At 44.1% G+C, this 21,157-nt stretch overlaps 2 protein-coding genes and 1 pseudogene across 2 annotated transcripts; 1 reads left to right on the top strand and 2 right to left on the bottom strand.

Moving 5' to 3' along the window:
• Positions 1 to 3,745: 3,745 nt before the first annotated feature.
• Positions 3,746 to 4,914, bottom strand: LOC118636581 (40-kDa huntingtin-associated protein-like). Its single transcript, XM_036271714.1, has one exon. The coding sequence runs from the start codon at positions 4,901 to 4,903 to the stop codon at positions 3,746 to 3,748; it is 1,158 nt and encodes a 385-aa protein (XP_036127607.1). The 5' UTR covers positions 4,904 to 4,914.
• An 847-nt stretch (positions 4,915 to 5,761) lies between these two features.
• Positions 5,762 to 6,115, bottom strand: LOC118636622 (histone H2A-Bbd type 2/3-like). Its single transcript, XM_036271752.1, has one exon. It carries the CDS (start codon positions 6,113 to 6,115, stop codon positions 5,762 to 5,764), a length of 354 nt encoding a protein of 117 aa, XP_036127645.1.
• Positions 6,116 to 6,762: 647 nt separating this feature from the next.
• LOC118635418 overlaps positions 6,763 to 21,157 on the top strand; it is a 60,587-nt pseudogene continuing 46,192 nt past the window's right edge.

Raw genomic sequence — 21,157 nt, 5'->3', positions numbered from 1 at the left:
CATTATTTGCAGATGACATGATATTGTACATAGAAAACCCTAAAGACTCCATCAAAAATCTATTAGACTTAATAATGAATTTGGCAAAGTAGCAGGATACAAAATTAACGTCAAGAAATCGACGGCATTCTTGTACATCAATGATGAACTCACAGAAAGAGAAACTGAAAAAACAATCCCATTTACCATCGCTCCAAAAAAATTACGATACCTAGGAATAAACTTAACCAAAGAAGTAAAAGACCTATTTGCAGAAAACTACAGGTCATTGAAAAAAGAAATAGAGGAAGATATAAAAAGTGGAAGAACATACCCTGTTCATGGATTGGAAGAATTAACATAATTAAAATGTCCATACTACCCAAAGCAATCTATAGATTCAATGCAATCCCCATCAAAATACCAACGACATATTTCATAGAACTAGAACAAATACTTCAAAAGTTCATATGGAACCAAAAAAGACCCCGAATAGCCACAGCAATCTTGAAAAAGAAGAACAAAGTTGGAGGGATCACAATACCAGATATCAGGTTATACTACAAAGCGACTGTAACCAAAACAGCCTGGTACTGGCACAAGAACAGGCATATAGACCAGTGGAACAGAACTGAAAACCCAGAAATGGACCCAAGGCAATACGCTCAATTAATATTTGACAAAGGTGGCAAGAGCATACAGTGGAGTAAAGACAGCCTCTTTAATAAATGGTGTTGGGAAAACTGGACAGCTACATGCAAAAAAATGAAACTAGACCATCAACTTACACCATACACAAAAATAAACTCGAAATGGATAAAAGACTTAAATGTGACCCGTGAATCCATAAAAATTCTAGAAGAAAATGTAGGCAACAAAATTTCGGACATCATACGGAGCAGAATTTTCACTGATACATCACCTAAGGCAACAGAAATAAAGGAGAAAATGAACACATGGGTCTACATCAAACTAAAAAGCTTCTGCACAGCAAAAGAAACAATCATCAAATGGAAAGGCAACCCACTGTATGGGAGAACATCATTGCCAATGATGTATCAGATAAGGGGTTAATTTCCAGTATATACAGAGTGCTCATACAACTCCACAAAAGGAAGACAAAGAACCCAATTAAAAAATGGGCAGAGGAGCTGAATAGACACCTCTCCAAACAGGACATACAAATGGCCAAGAGACATATGAAGAAATGCTCAACATCACTAATCATCAGAGAGATGCAAATTAAAACAACTATGAGGTATCACCTCACACCTGTCAGAATGGCCGCCATCAACAAATCATCAAACAACAAGTGTTGGCGAGGATGTGGAGAAAAGGGGACTCTAATACACTGCTGGTGGGAATGCAGACTGGTGCAGCCGCTATGGAAAACAATATGGTGCTACCTCAAAAAATTAAAAATTGAACTTCCATTCGACCCAGTGATCCCACTGCTGGGAATATACCCTAAGAAGCCTGAAACACCAATCAGGAAGAATATATGTACCCCCATGTTCATAGCAGCACTATTTACAATAGCTAAGATCTGGAAACAGCCCAAGTGTCCACCAGTAGACGAATGGATCAAAAAGCTGTGGTACATATACACAATGGAATACTATGCAGTGGTAAGAAAGAAAGATCTCTTATCCTTTGAGACGACATGGAGGGACCTGGAAAGTATTATCCTAAGTGAAAGAAGCCAAGCAGAAAAAGACAAATACCACATGATCTCACTTATATACGGAATATAATGAACATAACAGTCTGAGGAATACAGTAGACCCAGACACATGGAAGTAGGGCACAGACTGACATCCCTCAGAAGAGGGGATGGGGGGTGGGGGGTGGGAAGAGATAAACCACAGAACTTGTATGCATGTATGCATGACCAATGGACATGGACAACTAAGCCGGGGACAGGGTGGAGGGGGGGTGGGGTGGGGGGTGCCAATGGGGTAAAAAGGTAAATATCTGTAACAAAAAAATAAATAAATAAATAAAATTTAAAAAAAATAAAATAAAATCTTCACTAAAAAAAAAAAAAAAAACAAAAAAACAAAAAAACAAAACAAAAGCAGAAGCACAAAGGAGCACCCACCCTTACTACATTTTTCAATAATTCGGACTAGGCTTTTAGGCTGCCAAAGGACTCTTCCTTGCAACCCAGTGAGAGCATAGGAATGATGACTCAATCTGTCTCAAATAAATGTATCCTGTAGTTCCTTATCTATTGCTTTCACACTTAAAATATAAGTATAAAGCAATACCCCCCCAAAGTCCCACCCATTTTTAGGGAAACTCATAGTGATAACTGTACACATGCACCCAAATTGTCAATATAAAAATCTACCCCTAAACTGTGTTTTTAAATTTCACCCCAAAAGATTAGTATTGTATACAACTTTAGTATAAAGGATGCATTTCCACAAAGCTGAATGATTGAGAATGAGATTATACCTGAAGGGTTCTTGTTATCACTCTTGAAACTATAAGGAAAATAAAACTGGCCTGGCTGGTGTGGCTCAGAGGTTGAGTGTCGACCCACACAAAAGAGGTCGCCGGTTCCATTCCAGGTCAGGGCACATGCCCAAGTTGTGGGCCAAATCCCCAGTGAGGGGAATGCAGGATGTGGCCAATCAATGTTCTCTCTTATCAATGTTTCTACCTCTCCCTCCCTCTCTCTCTAAAATCAATAAAGAAAAAATTAAAAAGAAAATTGAATTTTAAAAACACAGCTAAATTGGTTTGCATTGTAACATTTGGACAAAAAGGCCTTGATAATTTAGTGTTTTTAAATGGAACACCATCATGAGTTTGATCATATATTGATCACACAACACCAAAGAACCATGCTGATTTTACATAGTTAAGTAAGAGTTGCAGAAAGATTCCTACTGCAAGTAGAAGGTCATGTGGATTACAGGTACCTTTCAGAATAGAACTGTAAATGTGAATTCCAATGCACACCTCATGCATTTGTGTTGGACCTCCCTCCCCCTCCAACCACACACTCCCAACTTGACATTGCATCCGACAAGTTTGCATTGTAGCTATCTGAGTAAATGATATCTGTAGACTCATTGTCCAGCATAGTTGCATACTAAGTACACTGTCTATTTCAAATGAATGTATACATCTTGAAACTGCAAGATAACTATGTGCTTCTGCTTTCTGTGTCCTGACAAGTAGATAAATTATTCCCATTTTATAGATGAAGTAAATCTAAACCACAAGTCAGGATTATTGGAATGGCTTTATCATGGATTTAGAGCTGTAGCAACAATAATGTATGGAATCAAATGGTTCCCATGAATACGAATGGGATAGATAAAATAAGAGAAATTGGGTGATCACATAGATATAGAAATACAATAAGAAATTAGTCACGATAAAAAAAATCACATAGCTTAAGTATTTAGACAGCAGTGCAAGATAAAACCTGACAATGAAATGAAGATTGGGGGTGGGGCATGGGGTGAGGCGACTTGGGTGGAAGAGAAAGGGGATAAAAGGATTCTCATTTTTATGTTGCAGTTTTTGGGAAGAGAGCCATGTCCTCTACTCTGTTCTTATATTATTTTTTATCCCACTATTATGGAAATAAGTCTTTGGTATACAGGTAATTTTCAGTCAACTAAATTCCTGTGGTGGCAAGAGGAATAAGCTAAACAATGGTAGAACCACTGGGAACAATATCTTTTATTTCCCTCTAAATGCAAAGGCAGATGAATGAGGTTTGGAACAGACAAAGTCACTTGGTTAATCAGATCCCCTGCCCTGAGGGGGAGATGGTTTCTTGCAGAATGAGGTGAAGGAGGTTGTTCTGCTCGGCACTCAATAGTGGCCACATCTCCACCTGCAGTGATTTGATGGCTTCCATGTCCTTCTCGTGGGTGGCCATGACCAAGGACTGGAGCAGCAGGAAAAGCTCTTCGGGAAGCTGGCCACTGGTCTCCTGCCCATGGCTGTCGAGAGCCTCCCAGGAGTACTTCTCCAGGGTATGAGCATGCTCCGGGAGGAGCTTGGCGGGCGGTGGTTGCAGGAGCAGCAGCAGCAGCAGCAGCACGCGGGACACCTCACAGCGAACCACCATCTCCCAGAAGGCACCCAGCAAGGCACCAGAGGTCGCGGCCTCAAAGCCAGCAATCGGAGGGCGCAGGGTGGCGGGCATGACTGCGGTCGCGCCGCGTCCGACCCGAGGCCCTGGCAGCTGCGACTGCAGCTGCAGCTGTGGATGCGACTTGAACTGGAGCGGGGGCGGCGGCCGCACCGGATGGCTGCCATGCTCCTGCGCCAGGCGCTGCATGCGCGTGAAGACTCCTAAGGCGCCATTGTAGTCGCGCGCCAGCAGCTGGCAGGAGGCGGCGTCGCCAAGCGCCTGCAGCGCGGCCAAGGGCAGCTGGGACAGCTGCAGCTGGGCTGCGCGCTGGAAGTGGCCGGCGGCGGCGGCCGGCTGACCCAGGTCGCGCAGGGCGGCAGCCAGCTCGAGGCAGAGGGCGGCGGCGGCGGCCGGCTGCCCCAACTCAAGGTGCAGGCGCACAGCGGCACCCAGGGCGCTGGCAGCAGCCTGCAGCGGCTCCCCGTAGGCGGCGGGGCAGACGAGGCGCTGGCGCGCATCGAGCTCCTGCCGCAGGAAGAGGCGGGCGGCCTCCGTGAGCGCCAGAGCTTCCCCGGGCCCGTGGAAGAGCGCCTGATGGCAGCGCGCAACCGCCAGCTGGCACCAGGCCGCGTATGGCAGGCACTCCTGAGCACGCAGCTCGCGGCCCATCTGTCCGAACTGCTCGCCGGCCTCCGCCACGTTCGGCTTCCGCAGGAACCGCTTCTTCAGCTTGTTCAACACCTGGCGATACCTGGCCAAGAAGTCCCCGACATCGGGCCCCAGACCCGAAAAGCCACTTAGGCCGCTCGAGGACACCGCCATGTTCCCTGCGTCCTGCTTGGGCCTCACTTAACGCAGCGCCCCCACTGCAGCCCCGCACCCCCTCGTTCCCATGGTGATATGCAAATATAGGCGCCCTGGGGCAGGGACTTGCCTAGTGCAGTAAGCATAAACAAATCACCTACCCAAGGGCAGGATCTGGCTAGGCACTCTCTGTTGCTAGGTGACAGCTTGTTTATCCAGATTGCTATGGGTATCCCAGCATCTCTAAAGAAAGAGGACCAATAAAAAAAAAACAAAAAACAAAAAAACTAGTGATTATGCCTGACCTTCATTCCGATTTTGCAACTTTCTTGCTTGTCCCTCCCGTCACTCCTCAATCGTCCTGTCAAAGCCACTGCCCCACTGGAGTCCATGCCAATTGCTCTGTCCACCTCTCCATCCCGGGTTGACATTGCACGTTCACCCTATCATGATGCCTTAGTTATGGTCTTGCCCTCCACTCCAATGAACACCATCCTTCCGGGAACTTGGCTGGGCTCTGACTTGCTCAGAGGCAATGAGGGAGTCTTCCACATCCCAGCCTCACCCCCACCCCAGCCAGCCTCTCCCACCCTGGGCCACCTCCTGTACTGTCACCATGAGAGGCTGCTCCTCTCTTGCCATCCCTGACTCCACCCACCGCCCCAGGAAGACACCACCACCATTATCATCCCTCCAAGGAGTTATGTCCCACAACCACCTCCTACACAAAGTACTGAAGCAGGAACAAGGGTTTCTTTCAACACTTTATTTTCAATAACTTTGCCCAAGGCAATAGACAGGCCCAGGCTGCCTGGGCTGTGAGAGGGCATGGCATCCTAGGGTTGGGGCCCGGGGAACCCATGTTATGTTGGGCAGCTACTGCCAGCCCGGGGCCACTTGGGATATGGTGGTACTCCTAAAGAAGCCGCTGAGCAGTGCGTTGTTGTGGATCGCCATGTCCAGGAGCTCTGGAGTGATGCGCCTGCAGCCTCTCTTCTGGGCCTCGTTGCCTGCCAGCTCCAGAATGGTGGCGGTCATGTACTGGATGATGGCTGCTAGGAAGACAGGTGCAGATGAGCTGAGACGTTGGGCGTAGTGACCTTCCCGCAGGAGGCGCTCCAGGTGGTTCACGGAAAAAGACAGGTGGGCTCTGGCGGTGCGGCTGCAGTTGCGAGTGCGGATCCTCCTCTGGTGATCGGACGACCCTCCACGGCTCCTTTGCCCAGACATGCTTGGCGTTGGGTGCACTTTCTCCAAACCGCAGTGTGGTTCAGTGCGGTAAGGTGCGATTCGCCAGTTGGTCTCAACCGCTCAAGATAGCCGGTACAGAGGCTCCTGCTCTGTATCCTAGCGACCATGGACTGGCTCCTCATTGGTCGAGGCACAAGCTGTGATACCTGTAAGTTCTGTGAGGTCACTGCTTTCCCATTGGCCCCGGCGGGCCTGGGCCTGCAAAGAAATGGTGCTGGAAGCACCCTGATCACCCCTGCTCGCTGGACTCTCTCTTGGAAGGAACTCGCACTTTCCACTGGACCAGAAAGTTGCAGGGAAAAAACAACAAACCTGTACGATCCAGTGCCACCACTGGATGGCCATCACAACTATCTACTTCCCAAACATTGGAACCACATCAAAAAGAAATCCCTGTACCCTGTCAGGCAGTCACTTCCCACTGCCCTCCGCCTCTCCCCCACCTCCGGCATCTCCTCTCCTCCCCACCTAGATCCCAGGCAACCATGAACCTGCCTCCTGTCCATACAGGTTTTCCTATTCTGGAGACTTGTAGAAATGGAATCATGGGATAAATAGATGGTCTTTTGTCTGTGGCTGCTTTTGCTTAACACAATGTTCTCATTATGATTCACCCACGTGGTAGCATGAATCAGCACTTCATTGCCTTTTCATGGCTGAATAACATTCCATGGTATGGACGGACAACACGTTGTGCATCTGTTCGTCACTTGATGGACGTTTGGGTAATTTTCTCCTTCTGGCTATTGTGAATAGCACAGCGGTGAATATTCCCGTACAGAGTTCTGTTTGAACACACGTTTTCAGTTCTTCTGGGTATATCTGGGAGTGGAATTGCCAGGCCACATGGTAATTCTATGTTTAACTTACAGAAGATTCATCCAAGTGATTTCCACAGCAAGTGTATGAGGGTCCCAACTTCTCCATATCCTCACCAAAACTTGTAACTGTTGCCCAGTCCAAGGTCATGGGGATTTGCATCTGTGTTTTATTCCAAGCGTTTTATAGTTTCAGCCCTTAACTTTAGGACTGTGATCCATCAGAGTTAACATTTGTACGTGGTGTGATATTGGGGCTGATATACATTCTTCTTTTTTTTCAATTTAATTAATTAATTCATTTTTGTTACAGATGTTTCTCCTTTTCCCCCCACTAATTCCCCCTTCCCCTCCCTCCCCACCCTACCCCTGCTTTGTTGTCCATGTCCATTGTTCATGCACACATTCATATAAGTACTGTGGTTTATCTCTCCCCCACGACCTCATTTTCTGGGGATTGTCAGTCTGTACCCTACTTCCACAACTCTGGGGCTACCCCATTCCTCAGACTGTTATGTTCATTATAGTCCACAAATCAGTGAGATCATATGATACTTGTCTTTCTCTGTTTGGTTTGTTGCGCTTAAGATGATACTTTCCAGGTCCCTCTATGCCGTTTCAAAGGATAAGAGATCCTAGTACGCCATTGTGTATATGTACCACGGCTTTTTTATCCATTCGTCTGATGATGGATTTGGGTTGTTTCCAGATCTTAGCTATTGGAAATAGTGCTGCTACAAACACGGGGGTACACATATTCTTTCTGTTTGGTGTGTCAGGCTTCTTAGGGTATGTTTGTAGAAGTGAGATCACTGGGTCAAATGGGAGTTAAATTTTTAATTTTCTGAGGTAACACCATATTGTTTTCCACAGTGGCTGCACCAGCCTGCATTCCCGCCAGCAGTGTACTAGAGTCCGCTTTTCTCCACACCCTCGCCAAGACTTGTTGTTTGATGATTTGTTGATGGCGGCCATTCTGACAGGTGTGAGGTGATACCTCATTGTTGTTTTACTTTGCATCTCTCTGATGACTAGTGATGTTGAGCATTTCTTCATATGTCTCTTGGCCATTTGTATGTCCTGTTTGGAGAGGTGTCTACTTAGTTCCTCTGCCCATTTTTTAATTGGGTTCTTTGTCTTCCTTTTGTTGAGTTGTATGAGCACTCTCTATATATTGGAAATTAACCCCTTATCTGATACATCATTGGCAATTAAGCTCTCCCATACAGTGGGTAGCCTTTCCACTTTGATGACTGTATCTTTTGCTGTGCAGAAGCTTTTGAGTTTGATGTAGTCCCATGTGTTCACTTTCTCCTCGGTTTCTGTTGCCTTAGGTGATCATGTATCAGTGAAAATTCTGCTGCGTCTGATGTCTGAAATTTTGTTGCTTACAGTTTCTTCTGGGATTTTTATGGATTCATGAGTCACATTTAAGTTTTTTATCCATTTTGAGTTTATTCTTGTGTATGGTAAAAGTTGATGGTCTAGTTTCATTATTATTATTATTTTTTTTTTGCATGTACCTTTTCATTTTTCCCAACACCATTTATTGAACAGGCTGTCTTTACTCCACTGTTTGCTCTTGCCACCTTTGTCAAATATCAATTGAGCATATTGCCTTGGGTCCACTTCTGGGTTCTCTGTTTTGTTCCACTGGTCCATATGCCTGTTCTTGTGCCAGTACCAGGATGTTTTGAATACAGTGGCTTTGTAGGATAACCTGAAATCTGGTAATGTGACCCCTCCTACTTTGTTCTTCTTTTTCAAGATTGCTGTGGCTATACGAGGTCTTTTTTGGTTCCATATAAACTTTTGAAGTATTGTTCTAGTTCTGTGAAGTATGTCGTTGGTATATTGATGGGGATTGCATTGAGTCTATAGATTGCTTTGGGTAGTATGGACATTTTAATGATGTTAATTCTTCCAATCCATGAACTAGGTATGTGCTTTCACTTATTTTATATCTTCCTCTATTTCTGTTTTCAATGACCTGTAGTTTTCTGCGAATAGGTCCTTTATTTCTTTGATTAAGTTCATTCCTAGGCATCTTAATTTTTTTGCCACGATGGTAAATGGGATTGTTTTCTTAGTTTGTCTTTCTGTGAGTTCATCATTGGTGGATAAAAATGCCGTCAATTTCTTGACATTAATTTTGTATCCTGCTACTTTGACAAATTCATTTATTAGGTCTAGTTCATTTTTTATGGAGTTTTTGGCGTTTTCTACATATAGTATCATTTCATTGGTGAATAATGACAGTTTCACTTCCTCCTTTCCAATTTGGATCCTTGTTATTTTATTTGTTTTTTTTCTGTCTGTCTGTTTTGGCAAAGACTTCCAGTACTATGTTAAATACGAGTGGCAAAAATGGGCATCCTTGTCTTGTTCCTCTTCTTAAGGGAAATGCTTTTAGTTTCTTCCCATTGAGTATTATGTTGGCTGTAGGTCTTTCATATATGTCCTTTATTATGTTGAGATATGATCTCTAGATTCCCACATTGCTGAGCGTTTTTATCAGAAATGGATGCTGGATTGTGTCGAAGGCATTTTCGGCATCTAGTGATATGATCATGTGGCTTTTATTCTTCATTGTATTTATGTGGTGTATCACATTTATTGATTTGCGAATATTGTACCAGCCGTGCATCCCTGGGATGAATCCCACTTGGTCATGGCGAATAATTTTTTTGATGTACATCTGCATTTGATTTGCTAGTATTTTGTTCAGGATTTTGGCGTCTATGTTCATCAGGGATATTGGCCTGTAGTTTTCTTTCTTCGTAATGTCTTCTTTGGGTTTTGGAATTCAAATTTTGCTGGCCTCATAAAATGAGTTTGGAAGTCTTCCTTCTTCTTGAATTTTTTGAAATAGTTTAAGGAGAATCGGTGTTAGTGTGTTTTTTTTTGAATGTTCGGTAAAACTCCCCCTGAAGCCATCTGGGCCTGGGCTTTTGTTTGCTGGGAGAGTCTTGATTACATATTCAATTTTCTTAGTTGTTACTGGTTTGTTAAAGTTTTCTATCTCTTCCCGGTCCAGTTTTTGGAGACTATGTGTGTCTAGAAATTTGTCCATTTTGCTTAGATTGTCGAATTTGTTGCCATGTAATTGTTCATAGTAGTTGTTAATAATCTATTGTATTTCCGTGGTGTCAGTTGTTAATTCTCCACTTTCATTTCTGATTTTGTGTATTTGGGTTTTCTCTCTTTGTTTCTTGGTGAGTCAAGCTGAGGGTCCATCAATTTTGTTTATTTTTTCGAAAAACCAGCTCTTTGTTTCATTGATCCTTTGAATTGTTTTGTTGGACTCTATGTTATTTATTTCTGCTCTTATCTTTACTATTTCCTTTCTTCTACTTGCTGTGGGGTTTTCTTTTTGTTTGCTCTCTAGTTCTTTAAGTTGTGAGGTTGGATAGTCTATTAGAGATTTTTCTTGCTTCTTGAGGTAGACCTGTAGTGCTATGAACTTCCCTCTCAGAACTGCTTTTGCTGCATCCCATAGCTTTTGTGCTGTTGTGTGTTCATTTTCATTGGCTTCCAGGAAGTTTTTCATTTCTTCCTTGATCTCCTCAGTAACCCATTCCTTGTTTAATAACATGCTATTTAGCTTCCATATGTTCAAATGTCTTTGCATGTTCTTGTTGCAGTTGATTTCTAGCTCCATGCCATAGTGAACTGAGAAGATGCTTGATATGATTTCAATCTTCTTGAAGTTGTAGAGACTTATTTTGTGTCACACCATGTGGTCTATCTTTGAGAATGTCCCATGTGCACTTGAGAAGAATGTGAATTCTCTCTTTTAGGGTGTAATTATCTGTAAACATCTATTAAATCCATTTGGTCAAATGCTTCATTTAGAGTCTCTCTTTTCTTGCTATGTTTTTCTCTAGAGGATCTATCCAGTGGTGTCAGCGGGGTGTTAAAATCCCCCGCTATGATTGTATTGCTTTCGATTTCTCATTTGACGTCTTCCAGAAGATTTTTAATATATTTTGGTGCTCCTATATTGGGTTCATACATGTTTATCAAGCTTATATCTTCCTGTTAGATAGATCCTTTCAATATTATGTAGCGGCCTTCTTTGTCTCTAGTTATGGCCTTCATTTTGAAATCTATTTTATCAGATATGAGTAATGCTACTCCAACTGTGTTTTCCTTTTTGTTTGCGTGGAAGATTTTTTTCCATCCCTTCACTCTCAACCTATGTGAGTCTTTTGTTGTGAGGAGCGTCTCTTGTAAACAACATATAGATGAGTCATGCTTTCTTGTCCTATCAGCTACTCTGTGTCTTTTTATGGGAGCATTCAATCCGCTTAAATTTAAGGTGATTGTTGACATGTAGTTATCTATTGCCATTTTTGTTTAGCGTGGTTATATTTTTCTTCCCATTTCTTCTGCCAATTACAGCAGTCGTTTTAATATTTCTTGCACTGCTGGTTTGGTGCTAATGTATTCCCTTAGCCTTTTTTTTTTTTGTCTAGGAAGCTCTTTATCAGACCTTCTATTTTGAATGACAGCCTTGCTGGGTAGAGTAGTCTTGGATTCAGATCTTCGTTTTTCATGACCTTTGTTACCTCATGCCATTCCCTTCTGGCCTGTAGTGTTTCTGTTGAGATGTCAGCTGGGAGCTTAATGAGGTTTCCTTTGTAGGTAACCTGTTGCTTATCTCTTGCTGCTTTTAGGATTCTCTCTTTGTCTTTAATTTTTGGCATTTTGATTACTAGGTGTCTTGGTGTAGGCCTGTTTGGGTTCTTCTTACTTGGGGCTCTCTGTGCTTCTTGAACTTCAATGCCTTCTTCCTTCACCAAATTAGGAAAGTTTTCTGTCACTATTTCTTGAAATATATTCTCTTACCCTTGCTCATTTTCTTCTTATTTGGGGACTCCTAAGATGCTTATATTATTCTGTTTCCAGTTTTCCCACAATTCTCTTAAGCTGGCTTCCCGTTTTTCAATTTTTTTTCATTTGGGTTTCTGATATTTTTTATCCTGTCTTCTAATTCGCTCATTCGGTCCTCTGCTTCCTCTACTCTGCTCTTTAGACCTTCCAATGTGTTCTTCATTTCGCTATATCATTGTTCATTTCTTCTTGGTGGTTTTTAAATTCCAACTGGTTGATTTTCCACATTTCTATGTCTTTACTCATGGTGCTCATGTCCTTACACATGCTGTTGAGCTTTCTCAAGATCATGGCTCTGAATTGTAGTTCTTTTAACTTGTTTAACTGTACCTTATTTATCTCTTTCTTGGTAGAGGTCTCTTGTTGTTTAATTTGGCTTTTGTTTCTGTGTTTCACCATTTTGGCTATCACAGTGGGCTTTGGAGCCTGCCAAATTTTTCCTGTATATGTTGGTGTTCTGCTGTTTGTGGCTCCCTCTCCTGGGTTTGGATGAGCCAAGGAGAAACCACATTAAACAGCACTGTCAAGTCTTACTTTCCTGGTTAGAGTTGCTAGCCCAGGAAGGGTACAGTTATTCTCTAGCTTTTTGCCTGGTGGCTATCAGTGGCTGTTACTTGAAGGGCCTTGCCTTCTCATTTGAATAGAAACTCCTTCAGGTGCTCAGTCTAAGGGGATTTCCTGAGGATGGGGCAGATGCTGGTTGTTAATGGGCCTCCATTTTCATTTCAATGGCCACTGGGTGGGGTTGAATCTCTGAGGGAGGGGCTGATGCCTCTTCCCAGAGCCCTGGGAATGAGTAAGATGACCACTGTCCTGAGTGGCTGCAACTCATCAAAACTTCTGAGAGCCCTCCAAATCCCAAGTGTCCCCATATAGTTCCAGTCCATTCCACCCTCCCTGTGCCAGAGCCAATGGTGATTGGCTGAGGCTATTTTAGTCTTTGTCCTGGCTCTGCGCTGTGGAGCAGCTTGGGAGTTTAACCCAAGGGTGCTGCTCACAGATAATGCCACTTCTGTCTGTGAACTTCCATACCCTTCTCGCGCCTCCACAATCCTACCAGGATCCAGTCAGTGTCCCTGGTTATATGGTCCTCCAAGCTGCTTTTATGTTGCTTTTTCGTGACGATTTGTCTTTATTTTTGTTGTAATTCCAGTTTGGCCCTGGGAGATGGTCTGTGTAGCTTCCATTCACTCCTCTGCCATTTTGGAATCTCCTCACACTCTTTTGTCTGTTAACCATGTTTTTGATGTAAGTACGAGGTTGAATGAGGCGGTGCAGGGTCTCCAGAAGTGCGGGTTTATTGTGAATTAGCCTGCTGGACTACCTCTAAAGAGAGAATAGCAACCGGCTTGTACAGACTAAGGATTTTTAAACTCTGGGTTGCGAGTGTGGTTGTTTAGCCGAGGAGATGTGGTTGTCTTTCATTGGTTGGGCCTGGGGTCTCCCGAGTTCTTGATTGGTCAGAGGTTGGGATCTCTTGGAACTTGTTTTTCTTGTTGAGCAACTGTTTGCAGTTTTGGGTGGGTTAGGGTAGTTCCATCATTCTGTTTCTCCTGACTGGAGTGATGGGTTTTAGTTTTCTGGAATTAGTGGTTTAGGGAATGGTTAAACAGTGAGAGTGATGGGTTTTGGTTTCTCAGAAAGAGAGGTTTAGGGCAGTAATATGGAAATTAAGAGCAACCATTTCCTGACTCGCAGTTAATATAAGTTGGAAAAAAGTTTGTGTTAATTGGAACTTTGGGTTGACCACTAGGGAGGGCCTCTCAGGCAAAAGTGTTCTTCTGTAGCTACTTCCTGCTGTTCTCCCTATGGGTTGTTCCTCCTGGGGGGGGGGTTACCCTGAGGTAGTGAGGTGTAAGTTTGGAGTACAAGATGGTGGTGGGCGACCCTGGCAAGCTCAGTCACCCGTGCATATAGAGATTTTAGAAAACATAGGAGAAGCAGTAAGAGGAGAGAAATTCTTATTAGTGGAGTTATAAGTGGGAGTAGGATGTTAAAGAGGGAGTTTGACCACCATTGGCTTAGTGGTGATGCTTTCTTGGGCCTGTGATTGAGAAACCTCTCCTGGAGTTTTTGGAGAGTTAATATTTTCCTTTAATATACCTGATTCATTGATATAGTAGCAGCATTTTTATTGGAAGAAAAGGCAGTTACCTCCTTTATCAGCGGTGAGGAGGTCCAGGGTCCACCAGTTTTGGAGGGCAACTTCTGTTAGGAAGGTGAGTTGTTATTGTAGGGAGGCTAGAGAGGCTGCTGAGTTCTCGAAACCTTGTTCTAAATCGGCCTGGATTCATTCGGTCATTTTAAGGTATGTCCGAGTCCGGTCCCCCCAATTCCTAGGGCTGCTACTGAGGTGAAAAAGGCGAGGCCTACAAGAAATGGCAGGAAACTAGCCCACTTCTGGTAGGAAGTTAATGGGGATTAGGAGGCTTGAGGCTAAAAATTTGGAGATGAGGGGTTTTAGGCCCTGTAGATATTTTTGAGAAATGGGGTACATTAGGAAAGAGAGAGATGTTTTTAAGGGATATTTTGATGGGGGTCTGGTGAGTAGCTATGGAGGGCTGGCCAGTGTCCCAGACCTGAGGATTAACAATAGAGGGGGAAATGGGAAAGGAAGTGGAGGATTCAGAAGAACCAGGGGTGTGGCTGTCATCTAGCAAGCAGAATATTCTGATATTTTGAGAAATGGTTGTAGGTCTCTTTGGAGGGAAGAGTTGGAGGGTAGTATGGAATTTGCTTAAGATATCCCATCCTAGGAGGGGGGTGGGGCATTGGGGCATGACTAGAAATTGATGTGTAAATGAAGTTTCTTCTAAAATACAAGTTATAGAAGGGGTAATAAGGGGGCAGGAGTGCTGACCTGAGACCCCCACTACGAAGGTTTGAAAAGAGCATAGAGGGCCATTAAATCCCGGGAGGGTGGAGAAGGTGGCCCCAGTGTCTATGAGGAAGAAGATTTCCTTTCCTGCTATGTGAAGGTTTACCCTGGGCTCACTGTTGGTGATGTGTACTGGGGCCTGTGTCCCAGGGCCTCCTCAGTCCTCTACTGCCAGTCCCAGTAAGTCTGTTACTGTCCTAGGTAGGGCGTTGTTGGGGACAGTCAACCCGAATGCCCTTTGGTGCTCAGGGCAATCAATTCCCCAGTGGCCCTCGCAATGACTGTGTGGGCAAGGCCCTGGTGGGGGGTGAGGGTTTGGGCACTGTCTCACCCAGTAGCCTGTTTATTTGCATTTGAAGCAGGAGCCAGGAGGATTTGACTGAGGAGATTGTCCCCTAGAGCCTTGGCCCCTCGGACCAGTGGTCCCTTGAAAGGCCTTCACTAGCATAAGGTAGTTCTCCTGTTGTCTTTTCTGTTGCTCTTCCTTCTCCATTTCCTCCCAGTTGTTAAAGACCTTAAAGGCAACAGGTAAGAGCTCTCTCTGAGGCATGTCAGGCCCATGCTCAAGTTTTTTGAGTTTGCGTCTAATGTCAGAGGCAGATTGGGAGATGAAATGAGAATGGAGGAGGATGGTTCCTGCTGGGATGGTGGGGTCCACACAAGTGTATCTATGAAAAGCCTGGGAGAGTCGTTCTAGGAATTCTCCCGGATTTTCTTGTCACCTTTGAATGATTTCTTTGATTTTGTCATAATTGACGGACTTATTGGCTAGTTTTTCTAAGGCCTGAAGAAGGTAGTCTATAAGACGATCATGTTCCCTACAATTAGTATGGCCAATTTGATAGTTCCAATTTAGGTCATTGGAGGGAACTCCCCCTAGAGGGAGGTTATTGTCCCGAGCATGTGCCTCATCTGCTACTTGCGGGGCGGTCGCCCACACCCAATCCTTATCATGTACAGAGAGGGAGGAAGTAAGGATGATAGAAAGATCGTGCTAGGTAAGATCATACTATTGAGTGAAGTATTGGAACTCCTTTATGTAGGTGTTGGGATCAGAGAAGAAGGAGCGAAGGCGGTGTTCAATTTGGGCTAAGTCAGAGAGGGAGAAGGGGATGGCTACACGCACTATTCTCTCACTGCTAGCTACTTCCCGGAGTAGTTAAAAAACAGTCTGGGGAGGTTTATGTGGGTGGAGAAAGGGAGGAGATGCGGGGTAAGGTGCGTCTGGTAGAGGAGAAGAAGCATTCAGATAAGGTGGAGGCAGAGCGATTGGTGTGGTGGGAGAAGGGGGTGTATCTGGGACAGGAGGAGGAGTAGCAGGAGGAGTGGGGTCTGAGTGGTCTTGAGGGTCAAAAGAATCTGTAGAAAAGAGGGGGATTGGGGATCCGGCTAGAAGGACTTGGTGGGTGGAGCAGGTCGAACAAAGAGAAGGGTGAGAGCGGAAAGAGAAGAAAGCCTGCATGTAAGGAATTTCTGAGGCCTTGCCTGTCCGGTGGCAGAAATTATCTAAGTCTCTTAGAATATTGAAGTCAAAAGTGCCATTTTCTGGCCATTGAGAGTTATTGTCGAGTTTATATTGAGGCCAGGTTGTATTGCAGAGGAATACAAGTTTGCGGGGCCTCAAATCAAAGAGGCCGAGGTTTTCTCCGGTTTTTCAGTAGGCAGCCAAGGGGACTTGAGCGAGGCAGTTTTGATTGAGAGGACACCATTTCGTAGAGAGGCAATGACAGGAGAGGGCGTCCCCGTCTCCAATCAAGGCCTTGGGAGGGCAAGCCTGTAGGAAGGACAAATCAAAAAGGAGTCGTCACCCCAACTTGAATGCCCGAGAGTAGTGAGAGGTCTGACTGGGTACCCAGATTTTCAAAATGAAAGCAAGACAGGCGGGCCACTCAGTAGACAGGGGTTGGTCAAAATCGAAACCACATGTAGGTGGAAAAATAAGGGAGAATTTCGAGGCGAGAGCATGACGGGCAGGTCACTCGGTGAATTTCAAGATGAGAATGAGATGGGCGGGCCACCCAGTAGCAAATGTAGGTGGAAGAATAAGGGAGAATAGGGAAGGAGAGAAAGTGTGAGAAAGGGAAAGTGAGGGTACCTAAAATTTGGAAGGTCAACTGGAGAGGGGAGGGAGGAATTCCTTACCTTCTGGTTCGGCAGTTAGGAGGAGGTCCAGGACAGATTGGAGCCAGCCAATCAACCCAAACCACAGTGCACTCAGAATCTAGGAGTTGCCCAGGCGAGCTTCCACTGTTCACTGCTTCACCAGGTAGTAAGGGTAGTCTGTGCCGGGGATCGTCCAGGCTACCAAGCTCCCGTCCCGGTTTCGGCACCATCATGTAAGAACGAGGTGGAACGAGGCGGTGCAGAGTCTCCAGAAGTGTAGGTTTATTGGGAATTAGCCTGCCCGGCTACCTCTAAGGAGAGAGTAGCAACCGGCTTGTACAGACTAGGGATTTTTAAACTCAGGGCTTTGGGAGGGGGTCATCTTTGATTGGTTGGGCCTGGGGTCTCCCAATTTCTTGATTGGTCTGAGGCTGGGGTCTCCTGAAACTTGTGTTTCTTGTCGAGCAACCGTTTGCTGTTTTGGGTGGGTTAGGGTGGTTTTATCATTCCGTTTCTCCTGACTGGAGTGATGGGTTTTGGTTTCTCGGAATGAGAGGGTTAGGGCAGTAATATGGAAGTTAAAAGCTAACACTTGAAAATATTTTTTTCCCAGTTAGTGGTTTGTCTTTCCCCTCTCCTGTTGGCACCTTTTGATGTCTCAAGTGAAAGATAATCCTGATTGCTGGTAGGAGGGAGGATAGAATGGTTCACCCCATGATGGGCCCCCACAGTGTGTGTACAGTTGACCCTTGAACAACACGAGTTTGACCTACAGGGTCCACTTATACACAGATTCTTTTTTAAGTAAATACAGTGAGCCCTTTGTATCCTCAAGTTTTGCATTCAGTGATTCAACCAACCAGGGATTGGCCCTTTTAGCCTTTTTTGGTCTGAGAATCTCTTTATTTTACCTATTTTATTTATTATTTTATTTCATTTTATTTTATTATTTTTGTTAATCCTCATATGAGGATATTTTTCCATTGATTTTTAGATAGAGTGGAAGGAAGGGAGGGAGGAAGAGAGAGAAAGAAAGAGATATTGATCTGAGAGAAACACATCGATTGGTTGCCTCCCGCATGACCCTAGCCAGAGCTGGAGATCAAACCTGCAACCCAGGTATGTGCCCTTGACCAAGAATCAAACCCATTACCCTTCAGTCTGTGGGCCAATGCTCTAACTGCTGAGCCAAACTGGCCAGGGTTTCACCTTCAATTTTAAATGATAGGCTTGCTGGATAGAGAAGTCTTATGTTCAGTTCCTTGCTTTTCATTACTTTGAATACTTTATGCCAATCCCTTCTGGTCTAAAGTGTTTCTGTTGAAAAATCAGCTGACATTCTAATGGGTACTAACTTGTAGGTAAAATTCTGTCTCTCTCTTGCTGCTTTTAAGATTCTTTTCTTGTCTTTAACATTTATAATTTTGATTATGATGTGTCTTGGAATGTATCTTTTTGGGGTCATCTTGATTGAAACTCTTTGTACTTCCTGAACTTGTGTGACTTTTTCTTGGTTAAGTAAGTTTTCTGTCATTATTTCTTTAAACAGGTTCTCTATTCCTTGCTCACTTTCTTGTTCTCATTCTGGCACCCCTATGATACAAATATTACATTTCATATTGTCCCAAAGTTTTCTTAAACTATCCTTCTTCTTTGTAATTCTTTTTTCTTTTCTTTTCTTTTCTTTTCTTTTCTTTTCTTTTCTTTTCTTTTCTTTTCTTTTTCTTTTTCTTTTCTTTTCTTGCTGCTCTAATTGGGTTATTTTTCTACCTTGTCATCCAAACCACTGATGCAATCTTCTGCCTCTTTCATTCTACTTTTATTCCTTCAGTGTATCACTGATGTCAGCTACGTTATTCTCCATTTTTAACTGATTCTTATTTACGGTTTCTATTTCTTGTTTCATGCTGCTGTAGTTCTAAGTTCTTTGAGTATCCTTATAACCAGTACTTTAAACTGTATATCTGATAAATTTCTTGCCTCCATTTTGTTTAGCTCTTTTTCTGGAGTTTCCTCCTTTTCTTTTATTTGAGGGTTGTTTCTTTTTTTTAAAATTAATTTATTTATTTTGTTACAGATGTTTCTCCTCCTCCCCCCAGATCCCCCCTCCCTCTCCCTCCATGCCTGTCCCAAGCTTTGTCGTCCATGTCCATTGTTCATGCATAATGAATATAAGTTCTTTGGTTTATCTCTCCTCCACCACCCCCTCTTTTGGGGATTGTCAGTCTGTTGTTTCTTTGTATCTCTATTTTTGCTTTCCCTTTGTATTTTTTTCTATGTGTTAGATCAACTTCTATGCGCCCAGTCTTGGTTGGGTGGACTTATGTAGTAAGTGTTCTGTGGGACACATGGTGCAGTCTCTTTGATCTCCTGAGCTCGGTGATCTAGGAATGTTCCTTGTGTAAGTTATTTGGGCTCTCATGTTGTAATTGGGTCTTGATTGTTGTTGTCCCTTTTGTGGGTGAGATCTCCTTTCAGGCTGGCTGACTGTGAGGCTCACCCCGACCACGTTATGCAAGCTATTGTGCAGGTGCTGACAGAACAAAACAAAACAATACAAAAACATACAAAATACCTCTACAACAACAACAAAAGCAATCACAAAAGAAAAGAGAATTGGGAAAAAGAAAAGAAAACAAAAATAATGGAGGAAAAGAAAAAATACAAGAAGGGAAATACAGTGGTGGAGAAAAAGAAATATGAAAGGGCAGAGGTGAAAGAAAAAAAACTAAGAATAAAAAATAGGGGAAGGAAAATGGTATAAAATAAAAGAGGAAGAAAAAATTATTAAAAGGAAAAAAGAGAAGAAAACAGAAAGACAAAAAATAAGAAAAGGAAAATAGAAGAGAAAGGTGGAGAAAGGAAAAATAGAGTAAGAGAAGGAAAAAGAAAAATTAGAGATATGAAAGAAACAAGAGACTAAAATAATAACAAAGCGATAAAAAAGAAAAACAAAGAAAATAATGCCCCCCAAAAGTGAAGTGGCATTTGTCTCAGCAGAGTTTAGTGTCTCCTGGGAGCGCCCTTTGGATCCTGCTGTTCTGATGATTGAGGCTGACTGTTTTGTCTGCCAATTCCGGACCTCCCAGGAGGTACTTTGGTGATAGCCACTGTCAGAAATTGTCCTTGTTTGGCTCTCAGCAACCAGATTAAAGCTTCAAGGAATTCACAGTTGTGTCTATCTCCATGGGACTTGGCTGCAATCTAAGGCCAGTTTTTTAACAGCATTGGGGCCCAGGGATGGGTCAGGAATCTTCCCTAGGCTCTACCTCTGACCCCTTGTCAGCCAGATGTCAGTCTTAATCACTGAAAAGTCTGTTTCTAAAAGGGCTATAGGCCGAATTGGGATTATAAGACTTCTGGGTCTCCCCTGACCGGGAAGTACCATTCAGATTTAAGGGAAAGTGGTGGGATAGGAGTAGCTCTATCCCAAAGCTACTCCTCTGAGAGTGTCCCAGAATATGTCCCTGTCCTTGGCTCAACAGAGATCCTTATATGAAGTCAGTGGGATCTCCTGGAAACAGGGAGTTTCTATCAGTTCTCTTGTGAGGGGGAAACACCAGTCAAGTTTCGTAGACAGTGGGATGGATAACCCCACCCTCAAGCCAATCACTGACACTCCCTGAAACTGTTAAAACCCATAAGCTTGGCTTCTGCTGTTGTCTCCTCTGCAGGAGTGAAGATACAGGGTGTGGCAGGCAGGGTTCCTGATGGTTTGGCCAGCTGTGTCCCCTAGGGTGGATATTTGCCTTTTCTTGAGCTATGGCTTTAGGGAGGGGCCTGTGCCTCTCAGTAAAAATGGTCGCTTAAGTTTGAAGAGGTTGAATGATTGCAGGAATCCTGGCTACTTCTTTTCCACATCTTCCCCCAATGCTACCCCACCCCAGCCTCTCCTCAGGCAACTCCAGTCAACACTGCCCTCCCTCCACTGAAGCCTCAGATGAATAGCTGCAAACAAAAATCCTATGCTTTAGGGGTTTTTGGTGGTGGTGGTGGTGGTGGTGGTTTTAAAAAAAAAGAACTATGGCTTTACCTCCAACCAGCTCTGGTCTCACTGGCAGCAGCCAGAGCCCGCCACCTATCATGACTGGATGTTACATGGGCTGCTGTTCTTGGCTCTGGTGCTCTGGAATGTGGAGGCTAGCCTGGCATCTGGTCCTTGATTCTATCAGGGAACCCCCCCTTACACACACCATCACCAAACTGAGAGATTCCTCCTCACTCTCAGTCTTCCCCCTGTGGAAGATGGGCCAGTCCCTCAGCCTCTCTTGAGACTTCACCCTTTTTACCAGTCTCAAAATGGTTTCTACCCTTCCTTGTTATAAG

This window comes from Molossus molossus, unplaced genomic scaffold (assembly GCF_014108415.1).
Source record: "Molossus molossus isolate mMolMol1 unplaced genomic scaffold, mMolMol1.p scaffold_m16_p_2, whole genome shotgun sequence".
NCBI classification, from domain to species: Eukaryota; Metazoa; Chordata; class Mammalia; order Chiroptera; family Molossidae; genus Molossus; species Molossus molossus.
Note: the sequence above shows the minus strand (reverse complement) of the source record. Positions and strands in the feature narration are given on the sequence as shown.

Coding starts and splice junctions, on each gene's coding strand:
- LOC118636581 (XM_036271714.1), bottom strand. CDS start 4,903: ATGGCGGTGTCCTCGAGCGGCCTAAGTGGCTTTTCGGGTCTGGGGCCC.
- LOC118636622 (XM_036271752.1), bottom strand. CDS start 6,115: ATGTCTGGGCAAAGGAGCCGTGGAGGGTCGTCCGATCACCAGAGGAGG.